This window comes from Ursus arctos, unplaced genomic scaffold (genome assembly GCF_023065955.2).
Source record: "Ursus arctos isolate Adak ecotype North America unplaced genomic scaffold, UrsArc2.0 scaffold_2, whole genome shotgun sequence".
In the NCBI taxonomy this organism is placed as follows: domain Eukaryota; kingdom Metazoa; phylum Chordata; class Mammalia; order Carnivora; family Ursidae; genus Ursus; species Ursus arctos.
This window is the reverse complement of record NW_026622874.1, coordinates 64,725,181-64,741,129: the sequence shown is the minus strand read 5'-3', so window position 1 is coordinate 64,741,129 and position 15,949 is coordinate 64,725,181. Positions and strand designations below refer to the sequence as shown.

The 15,949-nt window shown below is 63.8% G+C and overlaps 2 protein-coding genes and 1 long non-coding RNA gene across 4 annotated transcripts in view; 1 reads left to right on the top strand and 2 right to left on the bottom strand.

The window, feature by feature from the left end:
* Positions 1 to 3,397, bottom strand: part of DCST2 (DC-STAMP domain containing 2) — a 3,526-nt gene extending 129 nt beyond the window's left edge. The window contains exons 1-8 of the mRNA XM_057315107.1: positions 3,173 to 3,397; positions 2,865 to 3,051; positions 2,541 to 2,642; positions 2,093 to 2,290; positions 1,799 to 1,864; positions 1,163 to 1,376; positions 837 to 994; positions 7 to 367 (exon numbers count right to left, since the gene is read on the bottom strand). Coding sequence (XP_057171090.1) covers positions 7 to 367; positions 837 to 994; positions 1,163 to 1,376; positions 1,799 to 1,864; positions 2,093 to 2,290; positions 2,541 to 2,642; positions 2,865 to 3,051; positions 3,173 to 3,397 — 1,511 coding nt within the window. The remainder of the gene's footprint in view (positions 1 to 6; positions 368 to 836; positions 995 to 1,162; positions 1,377 to 1,798; positions 1,865 to 2,092; positions 2,291 to 2,540; positions 2,643 to 2,864; positions 3,052 to 3,172) is intronic.
* Positions 1 to 15,794, top strand: part of DCST1 (DC-STAMP domain containing 1) — a 17,851-nt gene extending 2,057 nt beyond the window's left edge. Inside the window, exons 2-19 of one of the 2 annotated variants that reach the window (XM_026485260.4) lie at positions 228 to 356; positions 707 to 2,213; positions 2,915 to 3,831; positions 4,104 to 4,229; positions 4,296 to 4,370; positions 6,846 to 6,974; positions 7,302 to 7,441; positions 8,165 to 8,381; positions 8,531 to 8,674; positions 9,195 to 9,316; positions 9,670 to 9,827; positions 11,688 to 11,787; positions 11,911 to 12,006; positions 12,138 to 12,264; positions 12,541 to 12,657; positions 13,132 to 13,274; positions 13,372 to 13,485; positions 15,358 to 15,794. In XM_026485260.4, coding sequence (XP_026341045.1) covers positions 3,396 to 3,831; positions 4,104 to 4,229; positions 4,296 to 4,370; positions 6,846 to 6,974; positions 7,302 to 7,441; positions 8,165 to 8,381; positions 8,531 to 8,674; positions 9,195 to 9,316; positions 9,670 to 9,827; positions 11,688 to 11,787; positions 11,911 to 12,006; positions 12,138 to 12,264; positions 12,541 to 12,657; positions 13,132 to 13,274; positions 13,372 to 13,485; positions 15,358 to 15,609 — 2,496 coding nt within the window. In that variant the 5' untranslated portion in view covers positions 228 to 356; positions 707 to 2,213; positions 2,915 to 3,395 and the 3' untranslated portion in view covers positions 15,610 to 15,794. Of the gene's footprint in view, positions 1 to 227; positions 357 to 706; positions 2,214 to 2,831; positions 3,832 to 4,103; positions 4,230 to 4,295; positions 4,371 to 6,845; positions 6,975 to 7,301; positions 7,442 to 8,164; positions 8,382 to 8,530; positions 8,675 to 9,194; positions 9,317 to 9,669; positions 9,828 to 11,687; positions 11,788 to 11,910; positions 12,007 to 12,137; positions 12,265 to 12,540; positions 12,658 to 13,131; positions 13,275 to 13,371; positions 14,458 to 15,357 lie in introns of those variants that run through there. The other variant, XM_057315041.1, reaches the window with a different exon arrangement.
* LOC123000311 (uncharacterized) lies at positions 11,071 to 15,871 on the bottom strand. The gene is made up of 3 exons (XR_006408243.3): positions 15,601 to 15,871; positions 15,037 to 15,120; positions 11,071 to 14,348 (listed from the first exon to the last, which is right to left on the bottom strand). It is a non-coding gene; the product is annotated as an uncharacterized LOC123000311 (long non-coding RNA).
* Positions 15,872 to 15,949: the final 78 nt, after the last annotated feature.

Sequence of the window (15,949 nt, the reverse complement as noted above, 5' to 3'; positions counted from 1 at the left end):
CCACACCGTGTGTTTAACTCCTCTGTATGGTGTAACCGGGAGGCGGACACAGGGGTCCCCAGGCTGAGCAGAGAGTTGGCGGGGGCAAAATCGGGACTGATGGGTAAGGTGACTTGGGACAGCCAGGCGATCCCCCAGGACCCGGGAGGATGGGGAGGATGCCGGCCAAGGGGGCTGCAGCGGGGGGCCTGCGGGCACTCACTGCGGGCCACCATCTCCCCCTGCAGCTGGTACCGGGCCAGGTCGAGCACCCAGAACACAGCGTAGTCCAGGAAGACCAGCAGCAGTGCGAGGAGCAGGTGCCGGACGAGGTCGGAGATTGCCAGGACGTAAAAGATCTGCTCCCACCGGGACAGGTACACGGAGCCTGCGCAGGGGTGGGGGGTGGGGGGTGAGGAGAGTGCTCCCCCATCCCCCCGGGGCAGTGCCCTCCATTCCACGCCGGGGCCTGTTTGTGCATCTGGCCTGGCAGCTGTGCGGGCCTCTGGGCGAGGGTGGGAAGGGGCTCTGAGGCCAGAGGAGCCCTACCTCCTGGGCATGGCTGGCCCAGCCCCCCAGGCCATGGCTATGTGTCAGCACGTTACACTCCTGGCCTCACCCCCAAAGCCCCACTTCCCTTGGTTGGCATCCGCTCCTCGCCTCTGCTCCCTCTGTCGGAATGTCCAGGGCTCCCGGAAGCATCATCTGCCCTTCTGTCTGTGTACAGGGAGGCGCTCTCCTTTCCCCTTTTGGACCGAGGACTCCCCAGAGACAGTGCTGGGCCCAGGGTCAGGGCTGCGGGGGAGGGGAGGCCCTGGCCTCCATCCCTGTCTCTGTCCGGTCCCCGGGGCCCTCACCTGGCTGGATGTAGTGTCTGGCCTCGTGGGCGCTGAGTGGCAGCACCGTGGGCAGCCCCGCCGCCGCGCGGACGGCCTCCATGTGCAGGAATCGGCTGGTGATGTACACGTTGTCGTAACTGACCCAGTTCAGGTAACGGTACCGGTAGAACAGAGCTCTGGTGGGGTACACGTGAGGACCCTTAGCGCCCCAGACCACACTGACTCCGCAGGGCACCACCCTCCCCAGCCCCCACCCCTGCCCCCAGCTCCGGCCTCCCGGGAGGCCATGGGAGTGACTGGCGCCTTGCAGCCCCAGCCCCCCGCCGGCACCCCCAGCCCCTCACTGGAGGTAGAGGAGTGAGAGCAGCAGAGGCGTGGTGTAGCCCATCAGAGCCCGGGCCTCTTGCACACGGTGCAGCTTCATGCCCACGGCTTCCTGGAGGTCCAGGGCCACCTGGGACAGGCTCCGAGAGGCGTTGAGGTCCACGGAGAAGTGGTGGGCGGCTGTCACGTTGAACTCGAACTCCCCACGCACCCGGTTAATTAAGTTCCTCACAGCTGGGGCCAGCAGGTGCAGGGGAGTGGGGAGCCGGAAGAGTTAGGAGGGGGAGGCCCGGGCACAGCTCACAGACAAGGGACCCCCCTGAGAAGGAGGGGACAGAGCCCCCACGGTGCATGCTGCCACCACCGCAGGCCTGGCACCACGGCCCCACCTCTGTAACCATCCATCTCAGTGCCTTGCCCCGGGCAAGGGCGCAGGGGGCGGGGCAGGAGGCCCTGGTCCTCTCCCCGCCCCCGCTCTAACGCCCAGCTTTTGCTGAGGCACCTTCCCCTGGCTGGGCCTCGCTTTCCTGGGTCCCTTCCCAGCACCTCTCCTCTGGCTCCCGCACTCTCACTCAGGACTGGGAGCACTCCAGGCCTGGTGAGGGGACACTGCCCAGGAGCACCCCCCGCTGCAGGGCTGGGAGGGGGCCACTCACGGGTGCCAAGGGTCTTGCGCAGGAAGGGCTGGACGTACTTGGGGATGACGCAGAACACCTGGACCACTGGGACCCGGAGACTAAGCATCAGGAGTGGCGAAGACACGTGATCCCTGCTGCCTCCGGGGTCTTCTGGCTTCTCGCTCCTCCTACCGACTTCTGCACCGGCTCCAAACCTTCCGGCTTCTCCCTATTACCCCACCCCGCACACGGGGTCCTCCGTCTCCCCCACCGGCCCATAGCGGGCCGGGCCCTGCGAACGACTGCGCACGTGTGGGCTCCCCGCCCTCTCACCGCTGGCCAGTCCGCAGAGCACGAGCTTGAAGGGCATGAGCACGTAGCACAGGTGGTAGGCCTGCGGTATGACCTTCATGCAGCTGTCCTTGGCCTCCTCGAACACCCGCGCGCACTTGAGGTAAGGGTTGCCCAGTTCCGCGTTGCACACGTCGCCGATATGCAGGAGCCAGAACCACACGTTCCGCAGGGCCCTGGCTGGGGAGAGCTGGGGGCTGGTAACCGGGCCTGGAGCCCCCCCCCCCCCCGCATCCCCAGGCGTGGGGAACCCGGGGCAGCACCAAGAGCGGGAGAGGCCTATGGTCAGGGGCCTGGCTGTGCTGTATCCAGTGGGGACTAGTCAGCACCCAGGAGGGGCCCCAGTCCCAGACGGAGCAGGGGTGAAGAGGCGGGGTGAATTTTGACCCCCCCCAAAGAAAACCACCCCCGCCATGCTGAATGTGCTGACCCACGTGCTTCACGCCGTCCATGATTGACCGAAAAAACTTGCGGACCCGGTCAGCCACCTCTTTAGCCTTCTGGGCGATGGCTTTAATCTTGTTCAGAGCACCTGAGGGGTGGAGGCAGAGGCGCTGTGGGGCTGGCCGTCCCCACCGCTCCCCGTAGGGAGTGGAGAGGAGGCTGCGGCCTGGGGGATTTGGGAGGTGGTCTGCAGCGGGTGGACCAGTGAGCAAGGGTAGGGGGTCTAACTGGGCGCTTGGCGGCGAGGGTCCAGGGCCGGCAGCAGGGAGGGCTGCGGAGCACACACGCCAGGGGGCCGTGGGGGCCTTACTGACAAGGGGCTGCTTGGCCCGCTCCAACACTGCGGCGGTCTGATTCAAGGCCAGCTCGGCCCCACAGGCCACGGCCTCACTGGCCCGGGTGAAGTTGTGCAGCGCGTTGGCACAGGGTCCCTGGAGCACCAGCCCGAAGGCCGCCACCAACAGCAGCGTCCGGCCCTGCTCTGGGGGAGACAGCTGCTTCGGGACAGGACCACGGCCTCGCACACACAATGACGGGCGTCTGCAGGCCTCTCACAGAAGCTTCCAGAATATTTCCCTCAAACCCCGAGACCCCCCTGGCCCGCCCCACCCCCGGTACCCCGCGCTCACTGGAGAAGGCCTGGGGCAACAGCAGGAAGACAGTGACCCGGACCTGGCGCGAGAACCCCATGCCCAGGCTAAGGGAGGCGGCCAGAGTGAGGGTGCCCACCAGGCAGCCCCAGGGGCTGTGTCCTTCCACCAGCAGCTCCAGGAGCCCGTAGGCCGTGGCCAGGGACAAGCCCAGGCTGAACCCCCCCAGGCTGCAGACCACCGCCCGCGCCATGCTGGACTCCGCTGCCCCCGAGGGCTGCATGGTGTCCTTCGTGACTCTGGGCGTGGCTGCTCAGACCCGATGTCGGCCCATCTCCAGGAGATGCCCACCAGGTTCTGTGGCCCTGCCAGGGTCCTGGAATTTCTCACCACATTCTAAGGTTCCGGAGGCTTGCATTGTATCCGTCTCGGAGTGCCTGACCGGCTGCGGGACTGGAGAGGGGGACTCGCCTCTAAGCTTCTTTCCCAAGTCTCAGAGCACAGAGAGCAAAAGACAGACCTCACCCAGGCTGTGGGGGCAGCAGAGGGGACAGAAGCAGACCTTTGCACCCAAGGACATCCTTGAGGACAACTGTGGGACAAGAGAGGGTCCCCAAAGCAGACTCATGGCCACCACACTTCATCAGGATGGAGCAACGGGGCAAAGAAGGAAGCTCCCCCACACCAGTGAGTCAGTCACAGAGACCCCGCCCTTTCCCAAGGCTGCCCAGCCCCTCAGGGCCTCTCATCCAGTCTGTCCCCTCGGACCCCAAGCCTCCCCCCATCGTGGGTCCCCCAGCACCCACTCCCCAGTGCCCCCTCTAGCCAAGCCCCTTCCTCTTCTCTCCCTCACATCTGCCCTGGGTCCCCAGGGTCCCCCAGCCTCTCCCCCTGCAAGCCCCTGACCCTAAGGAAGCACGTCGCAGCCAGAAGCTGGCCCCACTGTGTTTGCCCCCCAGCAGTGCACAGGCTCCTGAGCTGGGGGCTGCCTGCCCCCTGCGGCCGGTTCCTGCAGCGCCAGCCCGGCACATTTCCCGTCACCGCTGTCCTGCTGGGGGCAGGCACTGGAGGGCTCCTGGCCATGGGTGAGTGTGGGGCAGAAGTCGGGGTGGGACCCGTCTTGGGCCTTCGGCTTGACCCTGCACCCTCAGGTCTCTTTCAGCTCCTGGTGAACCCTATGGACATCTACGAAGACGAGAAGATGGTGGCGTTGTACAGCCTGGTGGGTGAGCGCTGGCCGAGGACGGGGACACTCGGGAGGCCTGTGGAGCAGGCCTAGACAGTCCTAGGTGCCCAGGAGAGGTCTGATCTTGTTTCTTCTGTACCCAAGAACCCTCCCGGCCCCAGCCTCCTCTTGGGCTTTGAGGGGAGATCCAGGGAGAAGAGGCCCCGGTCTATGGAAGAAAACCCAGTCCTTGTGCTCTAGGGCCCTCCCCCCAAGCCGGAAGGACTCCATGTGACCCACGGGAGCCGTCAGACCCCAGCGCCCATGTCTCCTGACCTCTCTGACCTTGCCGCTTGCTCCTCCTGATAGAGTCTGTTCATTCATTCATTCACTCCTTCGTTCGTTCATTCAGCACTCACTGAGCCGCCTTGGGGCTTTCAGCAGTGAACAGGGTCGAGGGGCCCCCAGTGGAGACAGTTTGGCAGAAAAGGACAAGAAAGGAACAAGAGCATTTCTGATGGTGACAAGTGGGCATGATGAGAGGAAGCTGGGGGCGAAGGGGAAAGGGGCTGGTAGTCAGGGAAGGCTTCTTGGAGGCGGCACTGGGGTGAGGGCCTCGTGTAAAGGGCTGCCAGGCTGCAAGAGCAGAAAACCCTGCCATGCTGAGAAGCAAGCAAGGATCCCAGGTCATGTCCCCCCGCCCTCCCAGAGGCCCTGCCAGCACCGCCCTGACCTCGCCCCCCACTCTGGGCTCCGGTGGCCGCCCAGCGGTGGCCTCTGGGTGCTGCGCCCAGCAGGAGGCCCCTCTGCTCCTGCCTCTGCCGGTCCAGGAGGTCTCTCACTTGGCCTGGAAGTAGCACCCGGCCTCTCCTCACACTCGCCTCCCATGTCTGCCTACTCCAACTGCTTCTCTTCCAGAAAATTCCAATTTCTGGTCTTGTCTTTGTGTATACTGGTTGGTACAGGGCCAGAGACTAGTTTTGCCCTGCTGGTGAGCCCAGAGAGGGTGCCTGTAGCCCCGCAGGGCTCTCCGTAGAAAGTAGGGCAACTACTTGCCAACTGCCTTAGCTTGAGTCCGGGCCAGAAGGCCAAGACCACGGAACAAACCCCTTTTGATGTTCTGTTATACCGTGACTGGGTGAGACAGAGCCAGATTTACCCCCAGGGGCTGGGGCAGGGACAGGCGGTTGGCCTGGAACGAAACTCAAGTTGTGTTAGCAAGGAAGGAGGCAGACACCCGTCGGGTGGCACCAGACAGGGCTCACAGCAAACCTGTAGGACCAGGTGAAGCCAGCCAGGTGAAGAGCAGCGCTCCTGGCAAAGGCAGAATGAGCTTCCAGAATGAGGCAGATTCTAGGGCCGGCCACGGGCCTGGGAGGGGGGGGAGGCGAAGGGCTAGTGGCCCCGCAGAAGCTAGGCAGGGGCCCCATCACGGGGTCCGTGGACCATGCTAAGGGAGGTTGGATTGGATCCCAACTGTGGTGGAAAGTCCGTGGCTGGTTTGAAGCAGAGAAGAGACAGGGTCAGAAGGATGTGTTTACAAGGTCACTCTGGCTGCTTTGTGAAAACCTGAGTACAGAGGGGAAGCAGGGGACCAGTCAGCCCCCATGAGAGGCTACGGGGACCCCGCAGGGCCAGAGAGATGGAAGGAAGAAGCGGAGGGACTTTGCTTTGGCGAAGGCAAGCGCTCCATCCCGCAGGAAGCTGCCGGGTTCCTGCCCAGCTATGCTGTCCCTTTGGCCTGGAAGGCCGTCCTGCCTCCTAACTACACTTTACTCATCTTCCAGCCCCAGCCAACACGTCAGCCGTCAGCCGCTTCGTCCAGCCTTCCCAGCCCCACCCTCCCCACAGACACGCCCGCGCTCCCGCCCGGCCGCCGAGCTCCCACAGCCCCGGAGAAGCGCCTCCCTTGTGCACTTAGCACTTGGGGCTGTAGTCATCTGTTTACTCGCTGTCTCTCTCCCTGCATTACAAGCTCCAAGGAGCTCTCTGTCTCCTTGCGGAGACCACAGGGAGACACCCGTGAAACTGCTAACACACACCAGGAGGTCCATGATTAAGGCTAAAATTAGGGACGGAGATGGTGAGTGGGATGGGGTCAGAGCATGGGGAAGGGAGGCGGCTCTGAGCACCAGCGACTGGTTCCCAAAATCTCTTGCACTCCCTGGCCCATCAGCACCTGGGGTGCGTGCGAAGCCAGCCTGGAGAAGAGCAGTGCTTCCCTCTTCCCGAACACACAACGCGTGCGCACACACTCAGCCCCCCTTCCCGAACACACACGCACACACACTCAGTCACTGGCCAGGGCTCCTGGACCTCTGGCGCCCCTCCGCACCCCTGCAGAGCTGCCGCACAGCTGAACTCCGTAAACGGCTATGCAAGAAGCACATGCGTGCGTGGCCTCGAAGGCCTACCGGAGTGGAACACGGGGCAAAGGCAGTACGGCGATGGTTCCGGAAAGAAGCTGGGGGCGGGTGCCCTGCGCAGCCTGGTAGGTCAGGCAGCGCACTCACCGGCTGCTGGTCTCTCCTGACAGGCTTGGGGGCCGTGGGCTGGGGGACCTCCCCGGACATCCGCTGTGCCAGCCTCCTGCTCGTACCCAAGACGCTGGGCAAAGAGGGCCGGCTCTTCGTGCTGGGATATGCCTTGGCTGCCATCTACGAGGGTGAGCGTGTGTCCCCGGGGACCAGTTTGTGACTGACACAGGGTCCTGGGTGGGCCACCGATGAGACCCAGGCGGGTGAAGGGGAAAGAATGGGAGTGTAATCCCAAGTGCTCCAGTTTGCTGTGTGCCCCGAGAGAGTTCCTCCACATCTCTGGGCCTCCTTACTGCACACGGGTAAAAACAATCAGGAGAGGAATGGGCTGCCCTCTCCCGGGCTTCGGGGCCCCGTGGTTCTGGAAGGTGGTCACCGTATGCACAGCGGGAGCAAAGGGGGCCTTCGGAAAGCGGCTAGCTCCGGAGGGAGACCCGCTGGGCGTCTTCCCCCAGGACCCGCGGCCAACCTGCGCTACAACCTGAACGAGGTCATCGCGTCGCTGGGCTGCACTGTGGAGCTGCAGGTCAACAACACCCGGGCGGCCTGGCGCGTCTCCACGGCCCCACTGCGGGCAGTGTTCAAGGACCTGCTGGTCAGGACCCTGTGCGCCAGGGCCTGCGCCCCTCTCCCCGGGGGGCCGGCGTGACGAGCTGGGAGCTGGGACCCTGGACTCAGTTTCCCAACGGGGCACCACTGGCGTTTTTTGCTGGACGGTCCTCAGACATTGCGGGTCGTGCCCTGGGCACTAGATGCCGGGAAAGCCCCCGCCCCCAGTCACGGGACCTGCACCCCCCATTTCCAAACACCTGGGTAGGCGGTACTCTGGGCCGCTGAACTAGAATGTCAGGAAATCGGGGGCCGTGGCCTTGAGGACTCAGGAAGCCTGGAGGCCCAGGGGACTGTGGAATTGGGCTGTGGAGGACTGGAGGCTGGGAGTGTGGGAGAATTGGAGAGTTGAGGAGCTGGGGAGACGGGCTGACATCGGGGACACCGGGACTGGGGCCTTGGAGATGGCATAGTGGTCTGGGAGGTTAAATGAAGTCCCAGGGCCTGGGGAACCTTCTGTCACTAGCGGGGATCTGAGATGGAGGCTGGCGGAGGAGCTGGGAGCTGGGTGGGGGCAGAGCGGAGGCAACAGGTTGCAGGGTGGGGGTGGGGGGTTCCCCAGGACTGAACATTGCAGCACGGGGTGAGAGGCTGTCTCGGGGCCTGGGCTCCGCCTGGCCTGAGGGAAGAGCCCAGAGCTCGGCCAAAGGGGCGAGACAGGCTCCTCTGCTATCCCCCCAAGCGCTCCTTCCTCACCCCCCAACCCCAGGGCAGCAAAGAGTCACTGAAAGCCAAGACTCAGAACATCTCCAAGTCCTTCGAGGATCTGGATGCCCAGGTGAACAGTGACACTGGCTTCACGCTCGAGAACACCACGGGCTCCGAGGGCACAGCCCGCGGTGCGGAGACCCACGGAGCCCGACCTCCCAAGCGCCGTCTCTCTACGCAGAAGATATATGAGCTGAAGACCAAGCTGCGCTGCTCCTGTGAGGGGCGGGGGGCACGGGTGCAGGCTGGGGCAGGGGGGCGGGGGGCACGGGGTGCAGGCTGGGGCGGGGGGGGCGGGGGGCACGGGGTGCAGGCTGGGGAGGGGGCTCCAGGCCATCCGGCCTCACCTGCCCCTGCCCTTCCGCAGACGTGGTGGACCAGGGCATCCTCAGCTGCCGCCGCTGGTTTGAGCGGAAGCACGAGCAGTGCCTGCAGCGCGTCTGGGTCCCACTGCTCAAACACCTGGTCTGCTTGCCCATGACGTTCAAGTTCTTCTGTGGCATTGCCAAGGGTCGGCAGGCGATGGGGGGCGGGGCACGGGGGCCAGGAGCGCAGTCCGGGGAGGCTGCTGGGGCGTCGCGGGCGGGGCAGGAAAGCCACCAGGTGGGCAGGGCTCGGGGGCACGAGAGCCCAGCCCCTCCCCCAGCAGGCTCTACCCCCAGCTAAGGTCTACAGCAGGCCTGGTTCCGTCTCCATCTGAGAGACGGGCCTAATAATAGTACTTATCCCATTAGGGGGTTCTGAGGATTTAAGGCAGGAATACATGTGAAGCAAGTAACAGCTGGCACACAAAGGCATTTTCTCATAAACGTTGCTATCATTATTAGTAGTTGGCATGGTTACAAACAGGTGAGAAAAATGAGGGACAATCAGGCCTTATTCCCGGGACATGGGATTCATGGAGCGCAGATAGGGGAAAGCCTCAGCGTGGAAGGAGGTCATGGGCAGAGAGGCAGATGGGGGGGGGGCAGGGATAGGAAGGGAGGCGGGAGGCGGGCACAGGCCCCTGACCTGCCCCCCCACTCTGGCAGCGATGGAGGTGTGGTGCCGCAGACGGATCCCCGTGGAAGGCAACTTTGGGCAGACGTATGACTCCCTCAACCAGTCCATTCATGACCTGGAGGGGGACTTTTCGGCCACTATTGAGCTCAAGGTAGGAGGCAGGGGTGGATGGGCTGGGGGGAGCAAGGGAGTGGGAGGAGGGCACAGGGAGGACGGAGGGGGACACGGAAGGAATGGTGCTGGTGCCGGGGGACAGGGAGAGGGGCAGTGCCAAGCCTGTAGGGGGCAGGGACCTGACTCTGGGCCAGCCAGGTAAGAGGGAATGTCAACCCAGACGGGCGTCGCAGGGGAGCAGGACCTCGAGGAGGAGGGTGAGGCGCCCAGCCGCACTCTGTCTCTCCACACGGGGGTCCCGAAGGTCCTGGGAAGAGCTGGGGGACAGGAGTGGGGCGCCAGGGCAGAGACGCCAAGAAGGGCCGCGTCTGCACCTGTAACCTCCACCAGGAAGAGAAGCAGGCAGCCGTGCTGGGCCTGAACAGGAGCTGGGAGCATGTGAGCACCGAGCTGCGGGACTATGTCCGCCACCAGGAGGCCCGCCTGGAGTGGGCCCTGGGGCTGCTGCATGTGCTGTTCTCCTGCACCTTCCTGCTGGTCCTCCGCGCGTGAGCCTTGCCGCCCCCAAGCCCCCAGCCCCTTCCTCCCTGGGGTGGGGCCCCACCCTGGCCAGCTGGCAGCCCAGCCCAAACCCCCGAGCCGGAATGTGGGTTGTTGAAGTGAAGGAGATGCCTCGCTGTGGAAGATGCGTGTCCTGTGCTCGCCACCTTGAAAGAGAGCGGGCTTCATTTATCTGCCTCCTTCGGCCTTTATCCCAGCGCCGACTTCTTTTCCTTTCAGCTCCGACTTCTGATGGTTCCCCCGCCCTGCGCACTCCCCTTGGCTCTGACTTTGCCCGTCTCCGCCATCCAGCCCTGCTTTCATTTTCTGCCGCCTGCTGCCTTGGCAGCCACTTTCCCTCCGTTTGGACCAAAGTCCTCAACCCCACCCAGCCCGGCGTCCAGCTGGGCTGCCCCAGCCTCGCTCTGTTCCCCTGCTGACCTCTGGACCCTCTGTTTCCTGTCCCCACCCCCAAATGCCCGAGATGGGCAGGGGCTAGGCAAGGGCTGCGGGTCGGCGGGGTGGGGGGGCTCCTGCTCTGTCTGCAGGGCAGGTGAGCGAGCGGTTGTGTGTGTGCTGAGGGCCCCGCGGGAAGACAGAGTGAAGCAGCTCTCTTCCCGCGCTCGAGACGCTCGCGGTCTAGGGGCGGCCAGAGGGGCGCCCAAGGGGCATGGCGGTTTGAGGGCTGTGAGACGGCCTGGCTCCCAAGACAGGGGTGGGAGCTGAGGACGGGCCCCTGCAAGGGCCATACGTGAGTTTCAAAAGGCTGCAGATGGGAAGCCACGGTCAAGGAGAGGAAAGGTGTTCTCTTGGGCAGGGATCAAGGCTTCTGTGGGCTGAGGAGGGCAGAGGCTGGGCTGAAGGACTGGGCTGACGCAGGCATGGCCAGAAGAGTCTGCAAAGCCCTGCGGGCTGGAGGCTGGGAGGCCCAGGTGGGTCAGAGGTTAGGGCGCCTGGCGGAGCAGGGCGTGGCAGGAAGCCGGCCTGAGATGGAGGCAGGAAGGGGAAAGGTGCAGCAGGTCTCAAAGCCAGCTCGGGGAGGGAAGGAAGGAGGCACAGAGTCCGCTTCCAGGCTTTCAACCTGGGTGAGGTCACTGGCTGGGGGCAGAGCTGGCGCGAGGGCGGGACAGGCAGGGCACACGCCGGTCTTTCCACATGGGGGCGCTCACGGGCTGGCCTGGCAGTGACTGTTCTGTGTCAGAGGCCTCGATGAGGACTTGTACAGGGTCCCAGAACCCCTGGAACTTAGGGTTCACAGGTCACAGAGCTCATTTAAAGCAACTTGCAGCTTTAAACACATCTCCAATAATTAACATGTTTTCCTTAGGAAACCGAAGCATATGTGGGACTTGGGGACTTGCACAGAGAGCCACTTATGTATGCAGAAAACACTGCCATATTCGAGGGTGTGTTGGGGAGAAGGGAAATATAGGTGGGGGCGTGAGTTTTGCTTGAAGTGACCTCCAGGAGATGTTCTGCCAGCTTGGTCGAGAGGTGGATGTGGGAGTCACTCGTAATGGCTGGTGCTTCTGCAGCCTTGAGGGGCTTCCCACCTCTCTGTGCCTTTGCTCCTGGTGTTTCCTCTGCTCAAGATCCCGCCAGCGGATCCTTGCTTGGGAAACCTCCCCTCCCACTCAGGCACGTGACCCCCCCCCCCCACCCCCATGCCTTTTCACCTGTGTCTCCTCACCTGTGTGGGTGCCTGCCCTGCACGAGATGGCCGGCGGCTGGCGGGGTGTCCCCACCTAGAGCACAAATGGCGCTCGGCGCATGCTGGGTGGTCTGGGGAATTCCCCAACACCCAGGAAGCCTGCGGTGGGGGGTGGGTGAGGGGAAGCTGGGGGACACGGAGATGTCCTCGCGCGCAGGTCCTTCTCCTACACGGACAGCTATAACGGTGACATCCGCTTCGACAACATCTACATCAGCACCTACTTCCGTCAGATCGATGAGCGCAGGAAGAAGCTGGTGAGTGGGCACAGCCCGCACCGACGCCCTGCCGCGTGTCTTTTGTGACTTCACGCTCCGGGAGGGCAAAGGGGCAAGGGGAGAGGGCCCTGGTGTCCCTCACTGGCTGGACATCCTATCCAGGGCAAGCGGACGTTGCTGGCACTCCGCAAAGCCGAGGAGAAAACCGTCATCTTCCCCTGCAATCCCTCCGTGCAGGCCTCGGAAATGAGAAATGTGGTGAGGAGGCCATGGGGGCAGGCCCATGCATCTACCTGCAGGCCTCTCGGGGCGAGGGCAGAGGCAGCAGAGAGGGCCCCATGCAGGGCGGGTGACGATGGCCCACTCAGCCCCTGCGGCTCCTCGGGCAGGTGAGGGAGCTTGCGGAGACGCTGCCCGTTCTGCTCCTGCTGCTGCTGCTCTGTGGCCTGGACTGGGCTCTCTACTCCATCTTCGACACCATCCGCCACCACTCCTTCCTGCAGTACTCCTTCCGCAGTGAGCCCCCCATCCTCCCCATGCAGCCACTTCTTCCAGCTCCTCCATGATCTGCTTGGGGTCAGATCTCAGCCCTGCAATCTGACAGCTGTCCCCCGGGGGCCTCGGTTTCCAAGCCTCCCTTATATCTGCAACAGGGAGGATTAGCATTCCGTGAGCAGACGGAAGGTCCCATGCAGCAGATTTCTATGCCTTGACCCCCGCCCCCGCAACCTCCAGTCCCCATCCTGCCCCACCCCCTAAACAGCAACCCTTTCCTGACCCCCACGGCCTCAGGCAGCCACAAATTGGAGGTGAAAGTCGGGGGGGACTCCATGCTTGCCCGGCTTCTTCGGAAAACCATTGGAGCCCTGAACTCGTCCTCAGAGACAGTGGTGGAATCAAATAACATGCGTGAGCGATGCTGAAAATTTGCGCCCAGGAACTGAGGGCGGGGGCCGGGGTCTTTCCAAAGCATGGCAAGAGGGGGCTCAACATGCTGGGGTTGTAGGGATCGGAGCAGGAAACGTCAGGTCAGACTTGCCCTCCAACCACCCATGCTCCTTGGGCGCCCCTCTGGCCTCCCCTAGACCGTGAGTGTCTTGCTAGAAGTTGATAGAGGGCCGTAGGGGCTGGGGCCTTGGGGCAGAGGGTCCCAGCACCCTAGAGCCGCGCTGTCCCCAGAGCTTTCTGCCATGATGGGAACCCCCCGCGTCTGTGTCACATCGGGCACGGAGCCTCCTGAGCCTGGGAGCTACGGGGTGGACGGTGCCACTCTGCAGGGGCTGGGCAGGGCAGGAGGACAGCAGTGTGGTCAGAGACCTAACCTGCACCCCCGGCCCAGCGCAGGGCCCTGGCCGAGCCCTGACAGGCCCTCCCATACCCCAGCCTGCCTGCCCCAGCCTGTGCGCCTAGACGCCAGCGCGTACGTGAGAGCCGTGCTCCCCATCGGCCTGCTGCTCCCCCTCTGCCTGCTCCAAGCCTTCGCCTACCGGCTCCGGAGGGTCATCGCCGCCTTCTACTTCCCCAAGGTACACCCTCCCAAGCTCACAGGCCTGCACCCAGCTCCCCCCACCCAGGCCGCGGGGCGTACTGTCGCTACCACAGACCCCCTCTCCCTGGCCCCAGCGAGAGAAGAAGCGGACCCTGTTCCTCTACAATGACCTCCTGAGGAAGAGGGCAGCCTTTACGCAGCTGAGGAGGGCTGCCATCCTGAGGCGGGCGCGACTGCAGAAGGCTCCAGTAAGTCCAGGCCTCCTTCCCGTGGGTCCTGCCGTCGTGAGGACCATGGCAGGGGCCTCTGCCATCAATCCGTCCAGCCCAGGGGCCCAGGCCCACAGAGCTCAGAGAGTTCTGATGGGATGCGTGCCAAGGGCCCTGGGTCATCCAGCTCCTGGGGGTCAGGGCTGGGTCCACCTCCGTCCCCCAGGATTCAGCCCAGCCGGAGACACTCAGTGGGCCATCAGGAAGCAGACAGAAAAGGGGAATCCGATTTGATACAGTCTGGCTAAGAGAGCAAGGGGGCTCCATCAGAAACAAAGCCCAAAGGCAAGCCACAGGTTTGGCTGAGAGGCTGCAGACCAGAAGCTCAGCGTGTTTGGGGGAGGCAGGGAGGCGGGGAGGCGGGTGGGCTGGGGGGTCCGGAAGGCATCACGAAGGGCCACGTGGGATAAGGAAAAAGCACAAAGGCAGAAGAACCAGGTTTCAGTCCACACTCCCTCATTAAGCTGCGTGACTTTGGCCACAGTCTTCACCAGACCCGTGTTTTCCTCTGAAGGACAGGGAGCTTGGACAGATGTGTGAGGCCTGGTGTAATCAGCAGCAACAGTGCGGCAGTGGGGTGCGGGCTGCTGGTGCCAGAGGGCCTGGGTTTGAGTCCTGGCTCCTTTATTGCCATGACAACTGTGATCTGGAGTGCTTACTAAACGCTGGGCCCTGGTTTTCCCCCGTCTGTAATGCGGACGGAGCTGCTACTGATCTGGTTGTTGTAAGGACCGAGGGGGTCTCACTCTCGTGCCGTAGGCATCTGGTGGGCTCCATGCACGTGCTAGTTGTCATCGTGTGACCCTGGGCAAGTGACCGCCTCTCCAAGCACGTTTTCTCATCTGAAACAGAAACGATGATAACTGCCTATCTTACGGGGTTTTTCTTTGAGCGAGCTAATTCATTTACATTTTCTTAGTACAGGACCCAACATTATTTAAAAAAAAGAAAGTAAAGAATGGCAGCCATTCTTAATCAGCCCCAAAGAGCTGGTAAAAGTGAGAGACCATCTTTGCTTGGCTTTTCCTCCAGTGCCTAGACCCCCCAGCCCATGACGCGCCGAGGCTAAATGAGTGTGAAAAGGCGAGCATACTGTGATCCATGACCTGGTCATGACCTAAGCTGGATTTTGGTAGGCAGGTGGGAAAGTTAAGGGCATTTGTCCCAAGCTAAGGGAACAGAATGTGGAAAGACTGAGAGCCCAGAGAGAATGTCAAGGGCCAGGGCTAGTGTGAGAGGCTGGCACAGAAGGTGTCAAGTTCAAGCTGGGGTGAGAGCAGAGGCTGGAAAGGGACCAGAGCGCGGAAGGCTCTGCAGGCCAAGGCCAGGAGTTCTGTCTTTGCAGGGGGGCCTCTGTGGTTTCTTGAGCAAAGGCTGCCCTTGTAAGGTGGGCAGCGGAGAGGAATTCCTGGCAATTGTGTGGCGAGAGGGTGGGAGCATAGTGAACCAGACCTTTGATGTGGAATCAGGGGTCCCCGGGCCAGCCAGGTTTGACCGCTTACTATCTGTGCGCCTTGGGAACTCACTTACCCCTTATGAGATTCCCCTTTCTCGCCTGTAAAGCGGAGAACACAGCAGCGATCATCTTGTGCGCATTACTCCCTTCTCTGCCCACTGTGAGAACCAGATAGGGTGGTTTATGGGAAAGAACAGGTGGTGGCCTCGCCGCCCCTGGCTGGGGGGGTAGTGGAAACCGCACCCCCTATTCTCCACCCCCGAGCGGGGGAGGCACACTCTCTACACCCACTGCCCGCGCAGCCTGGCCCTCCAGGGCGCCCAGCACGTGGGCACCGCCAGGCGGGGCGCCGTCCAGTGCCCCTCGCAGCCCTCTGTCCTCCTCGCCCCCGGCAGCGCCACCGCCTGGCGGACGTCCTGCACCGCCGCTGCCCGCTGCTGCGCGGCTGGCTGCGCCGGCGCTGCGTGGTGTGCCAGGCACCCGAGACGCCCGAGGCCTACGTGTGCCCGACGCCGGACTGCGCGGCCGTGTACTGCCGGCCGTGCTGGGACGACATGCGGCGGCGGTGCCCGGCTTGCACCCCGCCCGAGGAGCTCTCGTCCTCCGCCTACAGCGATAGCAACGACGACGCCACCTACGCGGAGTGAAGGGGCGTCCTGTCCACCCGCTCCTCCGCGGTTAATAAAAGCCCGTACACTCCCGACACCCGCGCTTCCCAGGGGTCTGACTGGCAATCCGGAGACCCGGGCCGCCGACGTGAGCGGGAGGGCAGCCAAGCTGCAAGGCAGGGGTCCGGCGCCCGGGTCGCGTGGAGGCGCGTCCCCCAAGCCGGTCTGCCCAGGCCTCGGCTCCCACCGTGCGCCGCAGCCGGAACGCCGCAGTGGCGAGCTGCGCGGGCCCTCAGCGGGCGGGGCGGGCGGGCCCGCGGCCTCCCCTGGGGCGGGGCCTGGCCCGGAGCCCCCGGGGCGGGGGCGGGGCGGGGCCTGG